This window comes from Dermochelys coriacea, chromosome 4, assembly GCF_009764565.3.
Source record: "Dermochelys coriacea isolate rDerCor1 chromosome 4, rDerCor1.pri.v4, whole genome shotgun sequence".
Classification (NCBI taxonomy): domain Eukaryota; kingdom Metazoa; phylum Chordata; order Testudines; family Dermochelyidae; genus Dermochelys; species Dermochelys coriacea.
Window position 1 is genome coordinate 126,661,754 of NC_050071.1, and position 25,217 is coordinate 126,686,970.

The window sequence follows — 25,217 nt, forward strand, 5'->3', positions numbered from 1 at the left end:
AAAGCAAGACATAGATCTATTTGCCAAAACCCTTTATACAGCAGACAATTTATTGATTTTTGGGTAAATTGGTTTTCTGATTTGAGTGTCCATTCACCAAATCTCTTTGTTCCTATCTTTGTTCTTATCTTTTAGTATTCCTGCTTTTGAAGTAATACTTTGGGAAGAAGGTATAACAAAGCCTTATAGGGTCAGATTTGACGACCAAAACAAGTATTTTCATAGGGTTTGCCTCCACATAGGAATTGCTATGCTGCAGTATTGCCATCTCCAAAATTTAAAAAAAAAAAAAAATCATGAGTTAACCCCCCTGCCTTCCAACATTATGAGATTTAAAAGTAAATATTGTGTTTTAGTCTTTGATTTTTTGAATTCCCCTTGCCCAGCCTTACTGTATGTGTGTGACAATTAGTGTTGACAACTCTCCCAAATTTATGAATTACAGTGATTTTAGCTCCTGTTGCCTGCGGGTGCGGAGTTCCTGCTTCTCCCTAAAACCACAAAATTCTGATCTATTAAATCTCCCACCCATCTGCCCATCCCCTGCAGTCAAGCAATTAATTCTGTCCCTCATTCTCCACATCAGTTCTGCTCCCTGACCTCCCCTCAGGTTTTTCAGCACCCTCCCTCAAGGCTGGTGTGTGTGTGTGTGTCTACTGGGGCTTTTCTACCTCTTATTCCCCTCTTACTAGGCTTGGTGTTGCAGGGAAGGTGAGGATGGGGGAATATTAGGAAGTAGACTGACCCAGAGTTCACAGAAGGGACAAGGGGAAGAGGGAGCAGAACCATCCTGAGCTGCCAGGATGTTTCTCCTGTTTCCTCCCCACTGCCTCTCCTATGAGAATGGTCTCAGCTGCTCCCTCTCCTCTTCCCCTCCAAAATTAGATTCTTCTGGCACCTGAGAGAAGGGGAAAAAGAGATATGGCTAACTTTTGCAGCAGCTCTGATTGGAGGATGGGGAAGTTGGGGATGGCAGCCCGTCAGAGGGTGTTTTCCTCCCAGTAAGGACTGAAATTTGCTAAGGGGGTGGCACATCTTGCATCATAGAGAGACTGGCTCCAGTCCCAACCAAAAGCATGTTACTTGTGAGAAAATTGCAAGAGTTGGTAGACCTTATACTAGATCAGACCGGAGATACAGCTGGTCCAGTATCCTGTCTGACAGTGGCCAGTATCAGATATTTCAGAGAAAGGTGTAAAATCCCTGCAATGGGCAGATGTGTGATATTCTGTCATATAGCTTCTTTTCACATTTATCATAAATGGGTAATGCCTCTCACCTGTGGAATTTGGAGGTGGTCCAGTGTTGATGCTGGAGATTCCAGGACTAAGCCCTACCCTTCAACTCAAGCCACAAGAGTTTCTGCCTCTGGCAGTGGAACAAGTTGGTGGTTCTATTTCTCCTCACCACTTTGTTGTATAATTGTAATTTTTACTTGTTTTAATGCAGTGGTTACTTCCTTTCAATTTCTGCCTTTGCTTTCTCTCTCAAGAATTGAGGAATCACTAGAGTTGAGTTTCTAGCCCTCTAGTTTCTCCAGTGCAACCACCTCTCTTGTGGGTTCCCTCTACCTCCCACCATAGCAGCAGTAAAGCCCTGCAAGCATCAGGCTAAGTCTAAGAGTTTCTATAGGCAGTTTTGAGGAGTCTCAGAGATCAAGTTGTCTTCCTGCTGCAAGCTGCTGACCCTTACTTTGCCAGCACAATGGGCTCTGAGTCATTTAGGCATGCAAAGGCCTAGACCACCACCCAAAGCAATGACTCCACTGTAAGAAAGCTTGATGAGTTGTATGAGGATTCCCAGGGGGAGGAAAACTCCTCACAGCTTTCTGAAGTCTGCAACACTTGCCCACAAGAGACACCAAGTTCCAAAAAGCAAGTATCCCCTTCATAAGGCAGCAACGCATATTGTTAACAAGCAAGTGGTGTAAAAAAAAAAGGGGGGGGGGTATAAAGTCTTCCTCTTTTGCTTTCCCACCCTGAGGGAGTGTTTGCTGGGGCGTTTCTCATACACAGAAGCTCTCACTGTGCTCTCTATCAGGCTCACTGCTCCCAGCCCTCTCCTCCCCCCGCCCAATATCTGGGTATACAGAGAAGTCTGTTACATTGTAGTCTGATGCAGAACTTCACAGGAGTAACGGGAATTATGTAAACCGATGTAAGCTGATAGACTCTGAGCCCTTTTCCCTACCTATCAGGTGAACATAAGAGTGGCCTTACTGGGTCAGACCAAAGGTCCATCTAACCCAGTATCCTGTCTTCTGATAGTGGCCAATGCCAGGTGCCACAGAGGGAATAAACGAAACAGGTAATCAAGTGATCCATCCCCTGTCACCCATTCCTAGCTTCTAACAAACAGAGGCTAGAGACACCATTCCTTTCCATTGGCTAATAGCCATTGATGGACCTATCCTCAATGAATTTATCTAGTTTTTTTTGAAACCCTGTTATAGTCTTGGCCTTCACAACATCCTCTGGCAAAGAGTTCCACAGGTTGACTATGTGTTGTATGAAGAAATACTTCCTTTTGTTTGTTTTAAATCTGCTGCCTATTAATTTCATTTGGTGACGTTGAGTTCTTGTGTTATGAGAAGGAGTAAATAACACTACCTTATTTACTTTCTCCACACCAGTCATGATTTTATAGACCTCAGTCATATCCCCCCTTAGCTGTCTCTTTTCCAAGCTGAAAAGTCCCAGTCTTATTAAGCTCTCCTCATATGGAAGCTGTTCCATGCCCATAATCATTTTTGCTGCCCTTTTCTGAACCTTTCCAATATATCTTTTTTTGAGATGGGACGACTATATCTGCATGCAGTATTCAAGTGTGGGCGTACCATGGATTTGTATAGAGGCAATATGATATTTTCTGTCTTATTATCTATCCCTTTCTTAATGATTCCCAACATTCTGTTAGCTTTTTTGAATGGATGTTTTCAGAGAACGATCCACAATGACTCCAAGATCTCTTTCTTGAGTGGTAACAGCTAATTTAGACCCCATCATTGTATATGTATTGTTGGGATTGTGTTTTCCAATGGTCATTACTTTGCACTTATCAACATTGAATTTCATCTGCCATTTTGTTGCCCAGTCACCCAGTTTTGAGAGATCCTTTTGTAGCTCTTCGCAGTCTGCCTGGGACTTAACTATCTTGAGTATTTTTGTATCCTCTGCCAATTTTGCCACCTCACCTTTTTACCCCTTTTTCCATATCATTTATGAATATATTGAATAGGACCGGTCCCAGTACAGTCCCCTGGGGGACACCACTAATTACCTCTCTACATCCTGAAAACTAACCATTTATTCCTACCCTCTGTATCCTATCTTTTAACCAGTTACCAATCTATGAGAGGACCTTCCCTTTTATCCCATGACAGCTTATTTTGCTTAAGAGCCTTTGGTGAGGGACCTTGTAAAAGGCTTTCTGAAAATCTAAGTACACTATAGCCACTGGATCCCCCTTGTCCACATGCTTGTTGACCCCTCAAAGAATTGTAGTCGGTGGGAGGCGGTCTTTCTCATCCCTCTTTCTCGACATATACTCTCTCCACATTAAAGCATACAGAGTACTTCAAGCAATCTGTGCCCAGAACAGAGTCATATAATGTATCATGCAGCTGCACTACTGCAGGATTACAAAGAGGTAAGAGAGAAATCCCTTCCCATATTCAAAATATCTCCTGATTACTGAGTAAAGCCCCAAATGGTAGTAGGTTTCTCAAATGCTAGCCATCCAAGGGGAATCTAATAGTCTTCAGAGTTCTGGGTGGCCTAGTGGGTAGTGTACCCAGTTTCCAGTCCCTAACCCTTGTATATGGCTTAGCTTCATCTCAGGGTTTTCAACATCCTTACCCTCTCCTTACTAGAAGGGGAGTGGGGTGGAAATGAGGCTTATGCCCCTCCTGCAACAAGGGAAGTTGATAGGGGAGCCCAGGCCCTCCTAGTCCACTGGGGTCTGACCCAGGGCCCTATAACAGAGTTGCCTCCTGGCTCACTTTCTATCATTTGTCTAAAGAAAAGGAGTACTTGTGGCACCTTAGAGACTAACACGGCTGCTACTCTGAAACCTATCATTTGTCTGCCTCTCATCTCCAAGTCTAATATAGGATAGCAAAAGAAAAGCACAAAACCTTCATTTCCAACTGGCTCAGCAGGCAGTCTTCTTCCTCACAGGGAGTCTTCTTTGGCACCTTTATTCAAGAGCCCTTAGGATAGGTCTGTCTTACTCCCCAACCTTCCTTTTTGGAGCTGATTTGCTCCCTTTTAAGCTTCCTCTCCAGTTGGAACATGCTTTTCAGGTCTGGAGGGCATGTGGGGCCTATCATGGCCAGTACTGTCATATTGTCAGGGGCACCAATTAGGGAGGTCGGAGGGGGCTCCCGCCTCCCCCGAGTTTCATACAGGAGGTGTACTACCAGGCAGAGCTCTTAACTGCACAAAATTAGTGTGGAATGTGAGTTCTGCAGAAAGGTGCTTCTCCCAGCTTGTGCCCCGGGGCAGGGAGTCAGTGTTTTGTTTACAAGCAGAGGCAGGGTGATTAAGATAAGAAAAAAGAAAAGGAGTACTTGTGGCACCTTAGAGACTAACAAATTTATTAGAGCATAAGCTTTCGTGAGCTACAGCTCACTTCATCGGATGCTTATGCTCTAATAAATTTGTTAGTCTCTAAGGTGCCACAAGTACTCCTTTTCTTTTTGCGAATACAGACTAACACGGCTGCTACTCTGAAACCTAAGATAAGAAAGGGTTGGTAATTAAATTAAGGCTCTGGAAGTGAAGTGGTTAGTTGAATCCCTGCAGGGGTAATTGAAGAGAGAACGCAGGGGACTTAGAAGAAATACAGCTAAGCCCTCTGAGCCAAGTTTACATTCAGAAAAGACGGAGATGTGAGGGAGGTAGATGAAAAGAAGGGGCCAAAACTCAGGGAAAGGATAGCAGTGGTATAGAGAAGTTCCCACTCTACCTGTGGTACTTATGTGGCCCCATCACCATAGTATCTGAGCACCTCACATCACAGCCCCTCGGTGAGGTAGAGCAGTGCTGTTATTCCCATTGTACAGATGGGGCACTGAGAGACACAGGCAAAAGGCCAGATTTTCAGAGGTATTGAGGTATCTAGTGGGGTTTTCAAAAGCGCCTAGAAGGTTAGGTGCTTTGTAAACCCCACTAGATGCCTAGCTATATCTTTGGTTGTCTAAAAACCTTTGAAACTCTGTCCCTAAGGCACTGACCTGAGGTCATAAAGGAAGTCCATGGGGGGTGGGGAGTAGAACTCTGGTCTCACTGGACCAGCCTTTCTCTCTGCTGCATGCTGCAAAAAAGAAGACTCAGATGGGAGCAAAACCAAGAAGTCCAGTTCTCAGACTCCAGCAACTGGTCCCAGGCGATTGGAAAGGATGTCATGGTTGACTGTATGAAAAGCAGCATAGAGGTCAGGAATGATGAAGAAAGAAAGAAACAGAAAGAATCAGAGTCAGATGAGAGGAGAGAACTTAACCTCCAATGGGTAGCATGTTCTGCCTCGGGCTGGGTTGTACAGCAAGGCTGCTGTGCAATTTTAGATTTTAATTGAAAACCATTTTGTTTTGTCATTTTTTGTTCTGAGTTTAAGAAAAGAAAGGAATGAGAAAGTTTGACATGAGTATCAAATGTGATTCTACCTCAAATTCTTAGGGTTTCAACTGTATTCAGGCCAATTCCAGAACAAAGAATAGAAATTGCATCCACGAGTCCATAAAGTCAATAATTATTGTCATGGTTTGTATTATTCACTGGGCACCATCTGTGTGCTCAGCACAGTTCAGAATATGCCAGAAACTGTAGTCCCTGAGCCAATGCATATAAAATGTGTAACTCTGGATAAGATTTCATAGTAGCAGCTGTGTTAGTCTGTATTCGCAAAAAGAAAAGGAGTACTTGTGGCACCTTAGAGACTAACAAATTTGTTAGTCTCTAAGGTGCCACAAGTACTCCTTTTCTTTCTGGATAAGATGACTCAGATATTTAAGTACAAAGTGTTTAGTTATTGAGCACATGTTAATATCTATGAATGGAGATGCTGATGACAATAGTTTTACTGGATTAAGGACTAGAAGCTTTGACCCTTCAACTTTCTTTCAAGACGAAGAGCTGCACAGAGCTTCTGTGCCCGTTTATTTTCCTTTCCTTTTCTTTCCTGCCTGCTGTGGCCCTGATATACCTCAGAAGTCTTAATTTTTTTCCTCAACTTTAAAACATGGAATTTTCTTGATGTTTCGTTTAAAACATTCTCCTGTGAAAATTGCAACTCAATCACTGTAGTGTTGTGTTTAAGACACTTCTGGAAAGTAACTTTTAAACAGAAGTGAAAGCAGTGTTGCCAATTCTCATGGTTTTGTAATGAGTCTCATGATAATTATTGTTTTCCTTAAAGTCCCAGCTCCTGGAGTCAAGTGATATGTGATGATTTCAGCCTTCGTTCTTTTCTAGCCTTTGTGGCTGTGGAGAAAGCTTCAAAATGTGACCCCAGTGCACCCTAAAGGCTCAAAAAGCAGAATGTAAATAATAAAAAGGACATCAAATCTATTATTTTTACATAATCTCATTATTTTAAAGCCAATCTCATGATGTTTGGTGAGCCTGATTCATGATTTTTGAACATGTGGGGTTGGCAATACTATGAAAGTGACTTGGAAATGTCAGTTTCACTCCTATTTTAAGTCAGTTTCTAGTCTATTATTTGTAGTGGGGTAACACCCCTAGAGCCCCAGGCAGGTTCAGAATAATCTCATGGGGCCTTGTCCTAATAGGATGTTTCCAAAAGTTAAAGGATTTATTCCAAGCTTGATGAACTGCAAAAACTACAGGGACACTCCTGGAAAAATTTCAGAGTAGCAGCCGTGTTAGTCTGTATTCGCAAAAAGAAAAGGAGTACTTGTGGCACCTTAGAGACTAACAAATTTATTAGAGCATAAGCTTTCGTGAGCTACAGCTCACTTCATTGGATGCATTTGGTGGAAAAAACAGAGGAGAGATTTATATACACACAGTATATTTATTTATATACTCCTGGAAAAAGAAAGGGTTACTTACCTTGTGCATTAACTTAGGTTCTTCCAGATGGGTGTCCCTGTGGGTGTGCTGCTACCTGCTCTCCTTCCCTCTACTTCAAAGTTCCTATATACACTCTGTGGTGGAGAAGGAACTGAGGACTTGGTAGCACCACACTATGTAGCTCCCAGGACTGGCACAAGTCTGGGAGAATGCATGTGTGACCAAATGGGCACTGCTACTAAAATTCTCCGATCACAGGCAAAGGAACGCACATTCACCTAAAGTGGAGCATCCACAGGGACACCCAGCCTAAAGAACCTCAGTTACTACACAAAGTGAGTAACTCTCTCTTAATAAAGAAAACCTAGTTGGTGACCAGCAAGTGGCTCATCATCTAGAGGTCTGATTTGAGTGTAAGAAGTCTTGGGTTCATATTCTGGTCAAATCCTTAATGTGATTTGTGACAGGAGCAATGGCTCTAACTCTGTAGCTATAACAAAGGCATGTTACACCCATGAATAGCAGTCAATCATCATAAGTAGATACCCTGTGTATCCAAATTAACAGGTATGCAGTTGTTTGGGAATGTTAGAAAAATTGCTAGCTGAGAATGAAGAGGGGTCTTGTCCCTTACTGGCAAAGCCAGCATAGCAGTTCGTGTCACTGCCAAAACCAACGGTGTTGAAGAAGGGACTGTTCGCCAAGCAGAGGGAAAAATCTGGAGCAGAGGCTCCCAAGGAAACCTATAAACATTTTTTTTTCCCAAACCAAGAAAATTCTCAACATGACTAAGACAAAATGTTTGCAGCCATGTTGGTCCCAGGATATAGAAGAGACAAGGTGGGTGTTTTATTAAAACACAACTTTGTCCTCCAAACCACCATCAAAACGGCCAGAAGGGTGTGGAGGCAGTGCATGGTAGTGTGGCTCAACCTGGCTAACGCCTTTGGGTCCATGCCCCATCACCACATCTGTGCCACGCTCCAGGAGTTTGGGATGCCAGAGAACTTCTTTCATGTGATCCGAGGAGTGTACGAGGGATGCAGCGCTACCATTCACTCGGTCGAAGGGGAGACCGCCGAGATCCCGATCCGGAGCAGAGTTAAGCAGGGCTGTCTCCTCAGCCCCATCATCTTTAACCTCACCATGGAGCCGTTGCTGCGAGTGATCTCCAATGGCACAGATGGCTTCAACCTCCACGGTAAAAGGGTGAGCGTCCTGGCTTACACGGATGACCTGGTCTGACCGCGGACGACCCAGAGAACCTCCAATGTATGCTAGATGCCACCAGTCGAGCTGGTTGGATTGGCTGATTGGATGGCGCTCCGCTTCAGTGCAAAGAAGTATGCAACTCTCCACATCGAAGGAGCAAAAGGTACTCTGTGCAGACGACAGGATTCCAGATCCAGGGCGAACCCATCATCCCCCTGGCAGAGGGGCAGGCGTACCAGCACCTCAGCACGCCGACGGGTTTCCATGTCCGGCAGGCACCCGAGGACACAATCCAGGAGATCTTGCAGGATGCCGCCAAAATGGACGCCTCCCTGCTAGCACTGTGGCAGAAGATAAATGCCCTGAACACCTTCCTGATCTCCCGCATCTCGTTTGTCCTAAGGGGATCCGCCATGGCGAAGGTACCCCTCAACAAGGCAGACAAGATCGTCCAGCAGCTGGCGAAGAAGTGGCTGTTCCTTCCCCAGAGAGCCAGCAACGAGCTGGTCTACATTGCTTACAGGCATGGCGGTACCAATGTCCCCCGTATGGGCGACCTGTGTGACATCGCAGTGATCACCCACGCCTTCCGTCTGCTGACGTGTCCCGACTCCATGGTAAGGAACATCGCAGCAAATGCCCTTAATGACGCAACAAAGAAGTGGATCGGCAGAGCCACCTCCAACCAAGACATCTCCACCTTTCTGAGTGGTTCCCTGAATGGCGAATTCGGATGGGACGGGCGCAACATCGCTTCACTATGGTCCTGCGCTTGCAATGCCATGCGTCGCCTGGGAAAGCGCATTGGCTGCCGCTGGGAGAGGTGCGAGGAGCGCCAGGAGCCGGGAGTCCTAATGCCGCAGATCAGGTCTGACGACACCACCATCGTCACCCCGAGCGCCCAGGGCATGCTGGAGAGGACCCTGAAGGCAGCCATCCACTCACTGTACATGGGAACCCTGAAGCGTAAACTGGACCAGGGTAAAGCCTTCGAATTGATCAGAAGTGGGATGCCAGCAACCACTTCCTCGCCGGGGCGGCTTCGCCCGTTTCGCCGACTGGCAGTTCATCCACTGTGCCTGGCTCAACTGTGTCCCGCTCAACGGAGCCATCCACCACAGGAACCAAGACAAGCGTTGCAGGAACTGCAGCTACGCCAGCGAGACCCTGCCCCACGTCCTGTGCAGCTGCAAGCCCCACTCCAGAGCCTGGCAGCTGCGCCACAACGCCATCCAGAACCGCCCGGTGAAAGTCATCGCACCGCGCCTGGGGGAGGTCGCCGTGAACTGCGCCATCCCCGGTACTGACAACCAGTTGCGACCTGACGTGGTAGTCACCGACGAGGCCCAGAAAAAGATCATCCTCGTCGACGTCACGGTGTCCTTTGAGAACAGGACCCCAGCCTTCCGTGAAGCCCGAGCTTGTAAACTGGAAAAATACGCCCCCCTGGCTGACACCCTGAGAACAAAGGGCTACGAGGTGCAGATGGATGCCTTGATTGTTGGAGCCCTGGGCGCTTGGGACCCCTGCAACTAGCGTGTGCTGCAGACCTGTGGGATTGGCCGATGCTACGCATGGCTCATGCAGCGCCTCATGGTCTTGGACTCCATCCGATGGTCCAGGGACATCTACATCGAACACATCACCGGCCACCGACAATACCAGGAAGTGTACGACATCATGCATCAACTATGGGAAAGGGACTGAGAGACTTTTTCCATTGGACCATATGAACTGGAACCATAAACTCACTGAATGTTAAATCCCACCAAATGAGGGTAAATCCATCCTCATCATCATATCCACTCATTATACTCCCCATCTGAACATAGCCACTATATGAACAACATACCCCCCCATATCTCAATAGCTGTACTTTGACCCATTAAACTTTTACCCTCAGTCGGGGAGATTGCAGATTACGTATTCCTTACGCGACCCATTCCTAAACCGAATTTCGCACCCCTTGATAATCTGTACCTTATTCCCTGATAACCAGAAACTTCTATGCTTAAACTCTGTACCATTTTCTTTTTACTTCAACATCATCTTAATAAAATTATTAAATCTTTTATTGGACCAACTTCTGTTGGTCTTGAATCTGAAGAAGAGCTCTGTGTAGCTCAAAAGCTTGTCTCTTCCACCAACAGAAATTGGTTCAATAAAAGATATTACCTCATCCACCTCAAGACAAAATGAACTGCTCAGAGCTCCGGTACGAAACTGTGGAAAAACCTGAGTGTCTCTGGATTAAGTTTAGAAGTGTGTGCAACAAGAGTGATGTCATGGTGGGAGTCTGCTATAGACCACCGGACCAGGGGGATGAGGTGGATGAGGCTTTCTTCCGGCAACTCACGGAAGCTACTAGATCGCATGCCCTGATTCTCATGGGTGACTTTAATTTTCCTGATATCTGCTGGGAGAGCAATACAGCGGTGCATAGACAATCCAGGAAGTTTTTGGAAAGCATAGGGGACAATTTCCTGGTGCAAGTGCTAGGGGAGCCAACTAGGGGGAGCGCTTTTCTTGACCTGCTGCTCACAAACCGGGTAGAATTAGTGGGGGAAGCAAAAGTGGATGGGAATCTGGGAGGCAGTGACCATGAGTTGGTTGAGTTCAGGATCCTGACGCAGGGAAGAAAGGTAAGCAGCAGGATACGGACCCTGGACTTCAGGAAAGCAGACTTTGACTCCCTCAGGGAACAGATGGCCAGGATCCCCTGGGGGACTAACATGAAAGGGAAGGGAGTCCAGGAGAGCTGGCTGTATTTCAAGGAATCCCTGTTGAGGTTGCAGGGACAAACCATCCCGATGAGTCGAAAGAATAGTAAATATGGCAGGCGACCAGCTTGGCTTAATGGTGAAATCCTAGCGGATCTTAAACATAAAAAAGAAGCTTACAAGAAGTGGAAGCTTGGACATATGACCAGGGAAGAGTATAAAAATATTGCTCGGGCATGTAGGAAAGATATCAGGAGGGCCAAATCGCACCTGGAGCTGCAGCTAGCAAGAGATGTCAAGAGTAACAAGAAGGGTTTCTTCAGGTATGTTGGCAACAAGAAGAAAGCCAAGGAAAGTGTGGGCCCCTTACTGAATGAGGGAGGCAAGCTAGTGACAGAGGATGTGGAAAAAGCTAATGTACTCAATGCTTTTTTTGCCTCTGTTTTCACTAACAAGGTCAGCTCCCAGACTGCTGTGCTGGGCAACACAAAATGGGGAAGAGATGGCCAGCCCTCTGTAGAGATAGAGGTGGTTAGGGACTATTTAGAAAAGCTGGACGTGCACAAGTCCATGGGGCCGGACGAATTGCATCCGAGAGTGCTGAAGGAATTGGCGGCTGTGATTGCAGAGCCCTTGGCCATTATCTTTGAAAACTCGTGGCGAACGGGGGAAGTCCCGGATGACTGGAAAAAGGCTAATGTAGTGCCCATCTTTAAAAAAGGGAAGAAGGAGGATCCTGGGAACTACAGGCCGGTCAGCCTCACCTCAGTCCCTGGAAAAATCATGGAGCAGGTCCTCAAAGAATCAATCCTGAAGCACTTAGAGGAGAGGAAAGTGATCAGGAACAGTCAGCATGGATTCACCAAGGGAAGGTCATGCCTGACTAATCTAATCGCTTTTTATGATGAGATTACTGGTTCGGTGGATGAAGGGAAAGCAGTGGATGTATTGTTTCTTGACTTTAGCAAAGCTTTTGACACGGTCTCCCACAGCATTCTTGTCAGCAAGTTAAGGAAGTATGGGCTGGATGAATGCACTATAAGGTGGGTAGAAAGCTGGCTAGATTGTCGGGCTCAACGGGTAGTGATCAATGGCTCCATGTCTAGTTGGCAGCCGGTGTCAAGTGGAGTGCCCCAGGGGTCGGTCCTGGGGCCCGTTTTGTTCAATATCTTCATAAATGATCTGGAGGATGGTGTGGATTGCACTCTCAGCAAATTTGCGGATGATACTAAACTGGGAGGAGTGGTAGATACGCTGGAGGGGAGGGATAGGATACAGAAGGACCTAGACAAATTGGAGGATTGGGCCAAAAGAAATCTAATGAGGTTCAATAAGGATAAATGCAGGGTCCTGCACTTAGGATGGAAGAATCCAATGCACCGCTACAGACTAGGGACCGAATGGCTCGGCAGCAGTTCTGCGGAAAAGGACCTAGGGGTGACAGTGGACGAGAAGCTGGATATGAGTCAGCAGTGTGCCCTTGTTGCCAAGAAGGCCAATGGCATTTTGGGTTGTATAAGTAGGGGCATAGCGAGCAGATCGAGGGACGTGATCGTTCCCCTCTATTCGACACTGGTGAGGCCTCATCTGGAGTACTGTGTCCAGTTTTGGGCCCCACACTACAGGAAGGATGTGGATAAATTGGAAAGAGTACAACGAAGGGCAACGAAAATGATTAGGGGTCTAGAGCACATGACTTATGAGGAGAGGCTGAGGGAGCTGGGATTGTTTAGTCTGCAGAAGAGAAGAATGAGGGGGGATTTGATAGCTGCTTTCAACTACCTGAAAGGGGGTTTCAAAGAGGATGGCTCTAGACTGTTCTCAATGGTAGCAGATGACAGAACGAGGAGTAATGGTCTCAAGTTGCAATGGGGGAGGTTTAGATTGGATATTAGGAAAAACTTTTTCACTAAGAGGGTGGTGAAACACTGGAATGCGTTACCTAGGGAGGTGGTAGAATCTCCTTCCTTAGAGGTTTTTAAGGTCAGGCTTGACAAAGCCCTAGCTGGGATGATTTAACTGGGACTTGGTCCTGCTTTGAGCAGGGGGTTGGACTAGATGACCTTCTGGGGTCCCTTCCAACCCTGATATTCTATGATTCTATGATTCTATGAACATTGGTGCATGAGTTATTACAATTCCTGTACAGTCTCGATCTTCTTTTTGATCTACCCTTTGCACCCAGAGTCTTACATGGCTGGTAGTAGTCATAGCATGGCTCATTTTTAAATATTCATGTTAAATGGGCCTAATGGCCTGTGATGGGATATTAGATGGGTGGGATCTGAGTTATGCAGGACAGAATTTTCTGTAGTATCTGGCTGGTGAATCTTGCCCATATGCTCAGGGTTTAGCTGATTGCCATATTTGGGGTCGGGAAGGAATTTTCCTCCAGGGCAGATTGGAAGAGGCCCTGGAGGTTTTTCGCCTTCTTCTGTAGCCTGGGGCAAGGGTCATTTGATGGAGGATCTCCTTGAAGTCTTTAAACCACGATTTGAGGACTTCAATAGCTCAGACATAGGTGAGGTTTTTCGCAGGAGTGGGTGGGTGAGATTCTATGGCCTGCGTTGTGCAGGAGGTCAGACTAGATGATCAGAATGGTCCCTTCTGACTTAGTAACTATGAATCTATGTCGCAAGCTACACATCTATTTCCATTCATGGACAATTTACCTGTCAGTGCCCTGTCCAGAAAAACATACCCACTCGTAATTCACCAGCTGCTGAAAAGGATTCAAACCCACCAGGTGTTTAAAATCAAGAAGAATTTTTTAAATCTATTACAGAGAACTGCTCACGCAGGGGTAAAAACAGGCATGACTGGCCATAATTTTATCGCCATAGTAAAGATTTGCAAAGAGCTAAAACTTTATTGCATCAGTCATTTCCTGTCAGAGGTCATTCATAGACAGTTATTGCCAGTGACTAGGATTGTTGGTGCCATGCATGGAATTTCACAAAATGTGCCTCCAGAAATTCCTTCTGAGGATATGGAATCACTCGCATGATGCAATGCAAAATTAGGCATCTGTAACAGGATCAGTTGTCTCCTGAGCCCCGCTCATGGCTGAGGATGTCTCAGTAGTACCCTGCATCAGTTTCTGCTCTCAAGTAGAACAGTGACTTCATATGCAATCTCTTCTCTATCAACAATACCGCTCCTTGGGGCTAATTTATTATAAAAAGAACCTTCGTGAAAACAGGTTTCAGAGTAGCAGCCGTGTTAGTCTGTATTCGCAAAAAGAAAAGGAGTACTTGTGGCACCTTAGAGACTAACAAATTTATTAGAGCATAAGCTTTCGTGAGCTACAGCTCACTTCATCGGATGCATTTGGTGGAAAAAACAGAGGAGAGATTTATATACACACACAGAGAACATGAAACAATGGGTTTATCATACACACTGTAAGGAGAGTGATCACTTAAGATAAGCCATCACCAACAGCAGGGGGGGGAAAGGAGGAAAACCTTTCATGGTGACAAGCAGGTAGGCTAATTCCAGCAGTTAACAAGAATATCAGAGGAACAGTGAGGGGTGGGGTGGGAGGGAGTAGAGACTGGGAATGGATGAGTCATTACACAAAGTAAAACTATTTCCCCATGGTATTTCTCCCTCCCACCCCACCCCCCACTGTTCCTCTGATATTCTTGTTAACTGCTGGAATTAGCCTACCTGCTTGTCACCATGAAAGGTTTTCCTCCTTTCCCCCCCCTGCTGTTGGTGATGGCTTATCTTAAGTGATCACTCTCCTTACAGTGTGTATGATAAACCCATTGTTTCATGTTCTCTGTGTGTGTGGATATAAATCTCTCCTCTGTTTTTTCCACCAAATGCATCCGATGAAGTGAGCTGTAGCTCACGAAAGCTTATGCTCTAATAAATTTGTTAGTCTCTAAGGTGCCACAAGTACTCCTTTTCTTTTCGTGAAAACCAGTCCATAACAAAAGTCCTAACATAAAATCAATTTCTCACTTCCAGTGCAAATAGTAATTAAGTTCACCAGACATCTCAGCCTTTTATGCCCCACATCCATACACCAGTATCTTTGGCCATATCTGGACTGTCAGCCTTCTTCTGTCCCTCTGGCTTTGGGCAGCCACCCCAGCCTCCAAGCTAGACTGCAACCCTGCTCTTCCCCACAGGAACCCACACAGCCTCCCTGCTGGGACACTTCCACAGCTCTCTCACTGTTCCTTTAGGTTCAGCTGTCTGGCCCTGGAGATGTCAGCGGGTAAACCCTTCTGCTGCTCCCCTGCCTTCAGCCTTCCCTGGCCCTTGGCTCCAGCTTAGAGCGAGTGGGCAGCTCCCTGTGCTGCTCCCTGGCCCTTCAACCCAGGCTCTCTGGGATGGAGACACCAGATAGCAAACTCCTCTTGCTGCTTTTCTGCATTCAGTCTCCATCCAGTAACAACATACAGTCTCTACCAGTGCTCATTTCCTACTCAGTCTCCTCCTTCCAGGCAGCCCTGTCTCACTAGGTCTCTTCTTTTCTAGAACCCTATTTTAAGTCCAATTGGCCAAACTCGAGTGTGCAGGTAAGGCATGAGTGCACTGGCCCTGTTCCCTCTTAAAGGGTCAATATCACCCCATGACAGCATAATTCCCAGGTCATATCCAAATGTCCCTTTGTGAGCAGTAGTTACAAACATGATGAAAGACCATCGGTTTTCACTCTAGACTCCTGCAGGGACAAGCCTTGAAGGCTGGGCAGCATACCTGCAAGAAAAACTTCCAAAATCTTAGCGTACACATCCTTTTAATTCACTTAATTCTATCAGTGTTTTGTCTGATCAAAAATGTATGAATGGCCATACAGGATCGGACCAATGATCCATTGAGTCCAGTATCCTGCCTATGACACTGGTCAGTACCAGATGCAAGAAACCTTACAGTAGGAAGTTAGAGAATATCCCAGAGGGGAAATTTAGTCCAAGAAGAGGTTTGCTTATGATCTGAAACATGAGTATTTATATTCCTTCCAAAACCAGGGAATAATCAGGAGTCAAAGCTTCTCTGTAGCAATGGAAATAATGTTCTGGGCAGAAAAAAAATCTGCTTTTTCCTCTTTTCGGTATCTGTGTCTTTAAAAAAGAGAGCTGAAGTCCTTCTCCTACTTCTACATTGGCTCACAAGGCACTTGTTTGGACTTGATAGCCCAGGAACCTCCAGTGCATCCGCAGAGAAGATCAGACCTCTTAAAGCAGATTCCTTCATCTGGATCTGGGCCACCTACTGTTACAGGCTGGGCATTGGAAGAGAAATGTTGTTCAATGGGGATTCTCCATTATCCTCATTGCCACATTTTGGTATCCAGTCAACTCAACCAAGAAATTTCATTCATCTGCTCAGATTACATTTCTGATGTGAAGGGAAAATCTCTGGGGGCAAGAACTATGTTTTGTACAGTTCCCTGCAAATGCAGCCCAGCCCTGACCTCTAGATGCTATCATAATACAAAGAAATAATAACAATAACATTCTGGAAATCTTATCTACAGTAGAGTTGCTCCAAGATGGTTGCTTGGAGTCCTAAAACCAAGTATCACAGTGGGTAACAGCTTTAGGAGCATTCTTTAGTTAGGCACTGAAATGAGTATAATTAAATGTCAAGATTACTCAGAATGACAAATTAAATAAAACTGTGGTTGATTTCTCTAGTTACCATTGCCTTCAAAAGACAGGTTTTGGCATTAGTTCTGCTGTCTATAAAAGAAATACATTGCTGCTGTTGTGAGGAAAAAGTTGTTGTTATAGCTCCAGAAATCATTCTGCCCATGGTAAATTCTTTTTCTGCAATTCCTGAGAAATAGTTCTTCCATCATTTTCCTCTAATCCAGTGATTCCCAAACTTAATTTGTTCACTTACAACCTTCTTAAAAAATGGTTGTGAAGTGATTTGATGGAACATCAAACCCATGTTTCACCACAGATAATAGTATCAGTTTAGGGAACCATTTTCTAATCCTTGGCCTTCCTTTGGAAGGCTATGGCATAAATGGGCATTCCGAGACCTCTAAAGATACATCTCATGCATACAGAGTACACATACCAATTGTATCCTGTTTGTCTCATTCACTCCAAAGTAGAAAGGTGTTAAGACCTCAAGGTTGCTGCAGGCAAGATGTTAAAAGATATGTGAAACCATATACCAAGGGACTCAGGATGACTTCTTCATTGATTGAACCTGGTGATATTCTAAACAAAGGAACTCACCATGCTTGCAGCTGTTTCCAACTCTAGGCTTCAGAGTGATGTTTGGGGTTACTGTATGTGCTGGTTGTATATGGATAGTTATGTTGATTTGGCTGAGTAACAGTTGGGCACGTGGATGAGGCAGTTGGCCAAGTAATCCACCATCTGTGCAGTCTCTCTCATACAATGAATTTGTTGCATGCTAATTGGCTGTAGAGTTAGAATGGTGATTGGTTGAGTTATCTGTGATCTCACAATGGTTTAGGACTCTTGGCATGGCATAGATACATGCCTTACTATAACTGTACACTGCACAAGTGTAATATGTAAAGTCAAAATGGCTGAGAACTTAAAAATTGCTTGGTAACAGACTGTGAAACCCAGTGATGATTGAACCTAGTGATATCTGAACAAAAAGAGCCCTCAACGATGCTTGACAAACAGACAATCCTAGAATCTTGTTATATGGATAAGGACAGAAGCTGTGCAGCAGAAACAAAAAATTCTTTTCTGATAATTGTCTGTTTGCAGCTTTTCTCCTCATTCAACCCACCCGATAGTCTAAATGACTGGAATACAAATTAGAATTTTTCTCCAAAGGGAGACTGTGACTCACTGCCAAGAAGGCAACGTCTCCTGATTGTTCTGGGGAATAGCTCACCAGGTCAATGTCCCTTCCTGCAATTGCACGCCATCTCTCCACCTCTCTCTGGGTCTGCGGCCCCTCTCTCATCCCACTAGCTGCTGCAGCATCTTTGTGATCCAGCCTTCTGGCCAGGTCACTAAGTTGGTTCCCCTTGCAGGGTATCAAAGTCTTTCCTTGCTAGTAGTCCTAGGCAGTCTTCCCATTCACTACCTCAGTGCCACTTCCTCAGTGGCTAGCAGAGTACCTAGGCCCGCCCTCTACTCCGGTTTCTGGCTCAGTGACCCTCTAGCCAGCAGTTAAGGCCTGTTCCCTTCTAGACTTCATGGCCTTTCCCTGAGCCCTGTCCTACCTTCCTGGTTTCCCTCCTCTGGTTTTGTCAGCCCAAATGCACCTCCCTTCTCCCGGGGAGTGACTGTAGACATTCCCAGCAGTGCTCCTTTGCTGCCAATTTCCTGCCTTTATTATCCCCGCCCAGCTTGTTTCCCCTCTGCTGGGCTTCCTCATTTGGTCAGGGGATTACTTAACCACCTGATTCCTCCTAGCTATGGCCTGTTGGGTTAAATAGCTCCTTTCTCAGTCTGCATTAACCCTTTCAGGGCAAATGTGGGGTGAACACCTCATCACAGAGACTTAAACTTTTTTTTTTGGCCTTAAGGTTAGGCAATATATTTTAAAGTTGTTGTTTTAATGCTAATAATTGGTAGTTGAAGAGTTTTTACAGCTTTGTAAGAACTTTTCTGTGGCCTGAGTTGAAGGGTGCAGATTAGTCCTGAAGCCTTCAGAAACAATATAAAATCGCCTCCAAAGTCCACAGGCATTACTCCTTTGTGATGAATCAGAAGAGAAAGTGATAATTTTGTTTCTGTTACCAGGTAAACTATTTTTCAGTTTGCCTCCATATTAGGGTTCATCCTGTTCTATAGAGATTAGTTTAAGACTTGCAGCATGAGATTCAATATCACTTACAATTTTTCATCAGTAATTATATCTCTGGATATTCTTGTTATCCATATAAATATCCAGTCCCTTTTTGAATATTGCTTATTTTTTGGCCTCAGCAATGTCCTGTGACAATGAGTTCCACAGTCTTATTGCATAATATATGAAAAAAGTATTTTTATCAAATTTGAATTTTCTACACTTTTAATTTAATAGAATGTCCCTTGTTCTTGTGTTGCGAGACAGAGAAGAGAAGTTCCTGATCTACCTTCTTTATACTAGTCATTATTTCATACACTTTTATCTCATCCCCTCGCATTTGTCTTCCTTTTAAGGTAAACAATTGCAGGTTTTTTTCAGTTTCTTCATGTGATAGTTTTTCCATGTCATTTATCATTCTTATTGCCCTGCTGTGAGCACGTTCCAATTCTGTAATATCTTTTTTGAGATGAGGTGATAAGTGCTGCAACAGAGTATTGTGGATTCGGCCACACCATTGATTCATATAATGGAATTGTAATATTTTCTGTATTATTCTCCATTTTATTTCTTATGCATCCAAAAATCTTATTTGCTTTTTTGACTGCAACTGCACATTCAGCAGAGGTCTTCACTGAACAGTTCACATAATAATGCCCAGGTCCCTTTCCTGAGCTGATGCAATTAATTTAGAAATTTGTAAAGTGCATGAATAGTTTTAATTTTGCCCTCCAATTTGCATTCCTTTGCATTTATCAACACTGAACTTAATTTGCTATCATGTTGCCCATTCACCTAGATGGTGTAGATCTCTAACGTTCTTCACAGTCCTTTCTGGCCCTGACTAATGTAAATAATTTGATTCACTGTAAATTTTGCTAGTCACTACTCATTACTCAGCCCCTTTCCAAATCATTAATAAATTATGTTAAACTAAACATAGCCAACAATGGTAAAGGAGTACTTGTGGCACCTTAGAGACTAACATATTTATTTGAGCATAAGCTTTCGTGAGCTACAGCTCACTTCATCGGATGCATTGGTGACACATACAGTGATCAAATTGCAAATAAGTAAAAATAGTCCTGAATGCTTGTTAAATTAGACTGTAACTGTAAATTGAACAAAGTAGTGCAAGTGGAATAATTATGGTGTACCAATTTTATAGTTGCGATTGAAAGAGCTTGAGCAGGAAGCCCATCAAGCTGCTGGACAACAATTCCTATTGACCAGCAATAGTCAGCTGAGAGAGGTACTGTTTAGATTGCTACCTTTCTTTAAATTATTAACACTATAAAATATTATTCATGGAGAGGGATTATAAAGCAGTAATGCTCACAACTTTGGAAATCTTGTCCTTATTGTACTAGTTATGTCATTTTATGATGATGATGGAGGATATGTCATCAGCTTTCTCACAAACATTGTGTTGCCTCTTTTTGACCTGAGCAAAGTTCGGGGCCCGGGGATGTTCCAACTGAAAGAAGAAATTGATGGAGACTGGTATTTTCTTTGATGAAGTCTTGTTTATTTCTTAAAGGAATGTACAAAGTCCTGTGTCTCTGAATGCAGAAGGAACCAAAAACAAAAGGAGCAATTTCTTAGCTTAAGTCCCTAAGCCTCGTTAGTTAACACCAGATCAAAAAGCTCTTTCACTAGCTTTTTCTAGCGTCACACCATGCTTCCAACCTCCAAACTGGCTTTCTTGTCTTTTCCTCTCTCTCTGTTCTTGTCTGTTCCTGTGTGTTCTGCCTTCACACACAACCACACACCCAAAAAAAATATTTAGCTGAAAGTTCCTATGCAGGGTCACCACACACCATTTGTCTTAGATGGGGGCTTATGCTTGCTGTCATGTTAACTGAAGGGTGAGTTCACATCTGTCAATCTCAATGGGGTTTTAACTCAATCCATTACAAGGTTTCACCCAAATCATAGCAATAGCAATATATTTGACTCATCTGTTTTAGGCATCTTTAAAATTAAAGACCTGTTTGATTTTGATAAATACAACAATTTTACAAATATCTAACAATTTTTACCCATTTTGTTCCCTTTGCTACAGAATGCTTTTTGTCTTCTATAGAGTTTAAGGCCAGATGCACAATAGTAATGCTCCATTATGTTTCAATTTTCAAACATTTTCATCACCTTGAAATATATATTTTTGTTAATATAGGTATTGTTCGAAAAACTAAAGCTCCATATGCTGTGTGAGAAAGTTCCCAGAACTGAGATGCAGCATCTTCAATCCACTTCTGAAGTTGTGGTGAGAACGGAAAGGTTTTTTAAACATATACCTAGTTTAGAATTTGCTAGCATAACAAACTCATAAGTATTTATTTGTTGTTTTTTAAGTTTTAAACTTGATTCAAATGTACGGTCCAGTTTACTTAGTTCAGAAATTCTCAAACTTTTTCATATGATGGAGAGAGATGTCTTATGGATGAACTTACTGCTATTCATGATCCCCTTACATTCCTGTGGCTTCTACAGCAATAATGTAAGGGAAAATAATATTAAGAAAGTGTTTAGTGTATTTCTAGCTGTCTTTTGATGCAATTTAACATCTGGAAACCAGGAGGAGAGCTGGCAGCCAGCTTTCCAGGCAGCTTTCTGCTGACCACTAGTAAGTATTCTTGGGAATTGCTTCTGGATATTGGGGTCCCTTGTCTTAGTTTAGTTCTATGGCTCTCATATATCTGGTACATTTGACTAACTGTATGCATGAAAGGCTGGGATGGTGAGAAAAATTGATTGCATAACTTGGAAAAATGACATAGTAGAGAGACATTTAATGGAATGAAGTTGGAAAGACAAAAATATAGACAGGCATGGAAGGATTAGATTTTAATCAGTAAATGTTGGTAAACATCAATTTTACCAACCACACACACACAAATGAAAAAATGTTTCCATTGATAATAGAAATTTACATCTAGGCAAAGTAAGAAAAATGCTGCTTGTGAACTTAAGAGTTTGATATAAGGATATTTACTTTGTATATTTTGACATGTGATATTAACAATTTGTGTTGTAATAGTTATGAAACTTTAACTTTTTGAATCTCAAAGTCTATTTTATTAAACAATCCTGATCTTCCCTTTTCTGATCTCTCCATAATTTCCTGCAACTGTGAAAATTTAAATTGATAAAAGAAAAATGCTTAAAAATAAACATAGATATTATCTGTTGAAACTATAAAAAAACAATCAAATGATGGAGGCTCAGGTAGAGCACACAGTGAGTGCAGTGCAAGAAAGAGAAAGTAAGAAAAGAAGAAACACAACTGTAAATTATGCAAAAAAAATTAAATCAAAATCTACTATAGGAAGGATAAGAAAAAGTGAACTCAGGAACAGAAAAAAGGTGTAGCAAAAATGAGAAATATAGTAAATTACATTTTAAAATTAAGTAGAAAATTGACAATTTATTACAAATAAATATTGTACATAAGAAACCATGCACAACTGTTTAATGCTCTCATTTTACAGGAGTATAACCTTGGGGGTTTGTTATTACATTGGTGGTTTTCATCCTTGTTATTTTCAGTAATGATAGTGAGAGTTTATAGGAATAAAATTTATTTATTATTTCATCAGTAGACTTGTCATTTGCTTAAAAATTTTCCTTCACTTTCTGAATTGTTATAATCTCATTTTAGTTTTCTTGTGCCAGAAATTAAAAAGAATTTTTGTCCAATGTAGGTACTGTTTATCAATAATAAAAAGGCTAGTGAAGAACTCAGTTGCTCCTGATATTTGCAGGCTTAATATAGAAAAGATTCTGATTATAATTCTATTTAGCTGCTACAAAGCTTTTCAGGGATAATGGATGGTACTCTCTAGCTTTTTGGCTATAAAGTTCTTAAAATTCCCCAGAAGCTTACCTTGGTATTGCCGGGAAGATACACCTAATGGCAGGTGTTTTTTCGCCTGTAGAAGAGACTCTCTTGAACTTGGCAGTGGGCTGCCTAGGTATATTTTAACTTTCAGGATTCCTTCCTTGGTTTTTAAAAATATTTATTCACAGGCACAGGCACTGGAACAGACTACTAGGTAACAATACTCACAGGCACTCATGGAGGCAGTTCACTGGAGAGATTTTGGCACCAAAGTGCTCCCTATAGATAGATAGCTTGGAACTCTACCAAAAGTCCAATGTTTTGCCTCCATTTGGTAGAAGCACCTCACTCTGCTGTCTCTGTCTGGTTTGTTGAGAGAACCATCAGACTCGGATCTTGGAGACAGTCTATTTCCCGCTTTTTCTGTCATCTCTCTTAACATTTCCACCTCGGAGGACACAGACTGATCAACCTCAATGGTGGACCAGTTAGGAGTAGGCAAATGCAACTTGTCTGACAGTGTTTTCCTCCAGCTGCAAGATATACCGGCTGAACTATTAGCAGGGGCTATCTCATTAGTGGGTGCAGCAGCTTTTGTTGGTCCCTCTCTGGAGATGGCACAAATGTTCAGCCCTGCTAAATGAACAGCTCTGTGGGATGACATTTGATGCCTGTGGCTGGAATAGGAATCACCATTTTTTTTTATGTACAGCCTTCTTTACATGAGGCCTTTTCACTAGGGCTGTCAATTAATCACAGTTAAATCACGCGATTAACTAAAAAAAATTAATTGTGATTTAAAAAAATTAATCATGTTTAATCACAGTGTTAAACAATAGAATATCAATAGAAATTTAATAAATATTTGACGTTTTTCTACATTTTCAAATATATTGATTTCAATTACAACACAAAAAGAAAAGGAGTACTTGTGGCACCTTAGAGACTAACAAATTTATTAGAGCATAAGCTTTCGTGAGCTACAGCTCACTTCGAAGTGAGCTGTAGCTCACGAAAGCTTATGCTCTAATAAATTTGTTAGTCTCTAAGGTGCCACAAGTACTCCTTTTCTTTTTGCGAATACAGACTAACATGGCTGCTACTCTGAAACCTGTCAAAATTACAACACAGAATACAAAGAATACAGTACTCACTTTGTATTATTTTTGATTACAAATATTTGCACTGTAAAAATGATAAACAAGAGAAATTGTATTTTTCAGTTCATGTCGTACAAGTACTGTACTGCAATCTCTTTATCATGCAAGTGTAACTTACAAATATAGATTTTTTGTTTTACATAACTGCACTCAAAAACAAAACAATGTAAAACTTGAGCCTACAAGTCCACTCAGTCCGACTTCTTGTTCAGCCAATTGCTAAAATAACAAGTTTACATTTACAGGAGATAATGCTGCCCCGCTTCTTATTTACAGTGTCATCTGAAAGTGAGAACAGGCATTCACATTGCACTTTTGTAGCCAGTGTTGCAAGGTATTTATGTGCCAGATAAGCTAAACATTCATATGCCCCTTCATACTTCGATCACCATTCCAGAGGACATGCTTCCATACTGATGATGCTCATTAAAAAAAATGCATTAATTAAATTTGTGACTGAACTCCTTCGGGGAGAACTGTATGTCTCCTGCTCTCTTTTACCCGCATTCTGCCATATATTTCATGTTACAGCAGTCTCAGATGATGACCCAGCATATGTTGTTCGTTTTAAGAACACTTTCACTGCAGATTTGACAAAATGCAAAGAAGGTACCAATGTGAGATTTCTAAAGACAGCTACAGCACTCAACCCACAGTTTAAGAATCTGAAGTACCTTCCAAAATCTGAGAGGGACGCGGTGTGGACCATGCTTTCAGAAGTCTTAAAAGAGCAACACTTCAATGTGGAAACTACAGAACCCAAACCACCAAAAAAGAAAATCATCCTTCTGCTGGTGATATCTGACTCAGATGAAAATGAATGTCTGTCAGTCCGCACTGTTTTGGATTATTATTGAGCAGAACCCATCATCAGCACATCCTCTGGAATGGTAGTTGAAACATGAAGGGACATATGAATCTTTAGCGCTTCTTGCAACGCTAGCTACAACAGTTACATGTGAACGCCTATTCTCACTTTCAGGTGACGTTGTAAACAAGATGCGGGTAGCATTATATCCTGCAAATGTGTAAACAAACTTGTTTGTCTTAGCAATTAGCTGAACAAGAAGTAGGACTGAGTGGACTTGTAGGTCTAAAGTTTTACATTGTTTTATTTTTGATGCAGTTTTTATATACATAATTCTACATTTGTAAGTTCAACTTTAATGATAAGGAGATTTCACTACAGTACTTGTATTAGGTGAATTGAAAAAATACTATTTTTGTTTTTTACAATGCAAATATTTGTAATTAAAAAAATAAATATAAAGAGAGCACTGTACACTTTGTATTCTGTGTGGTAATTGAATTCAATATATTTTGAAACTGTAGAAAGCATCCAAACATATTTAAATGGTATTCTATTATTATTTCACAGTGCAGTTAATTGTGATTAATTTTTTTAATCTTTTGACAGCTTTACTTTTCACCTGTTTCTTTGGCCTTTCATCAGCTCCAAGAATCTTCTTCAACCTTTTTGGGGGATGAT

At 42.7% G+C, this 25,217-nt stretch overlaps 1 protein-coding gene across 1 annotated transcript in view; it reads left to right on the forward strand.

Annotated features, from left to right (window-relative positions):
• The window catches only part of POLN (DNA polymerase nu), a 212,055-nt gene that overhangs the window by 73,531 nt on the left and 113,307 nt on the right, over positions 1 to 25,217 (forward strand). Inside the window, exons 11-12 of the mRNA XM_043513854.1 lie at positions 19,893 to 19,976; positions 20,904 to 20,993. Of these exons, the coding sequence (XP_043369789.1) occupies positions 19,893 to 19,976; positions 20,904 to 20,993 (174 nt within the window). The remainder of the gene's footprint in view (positions 1 to 19,892; positions 19,977 to 20,903; positions 20,994 to 25,217) is intronic.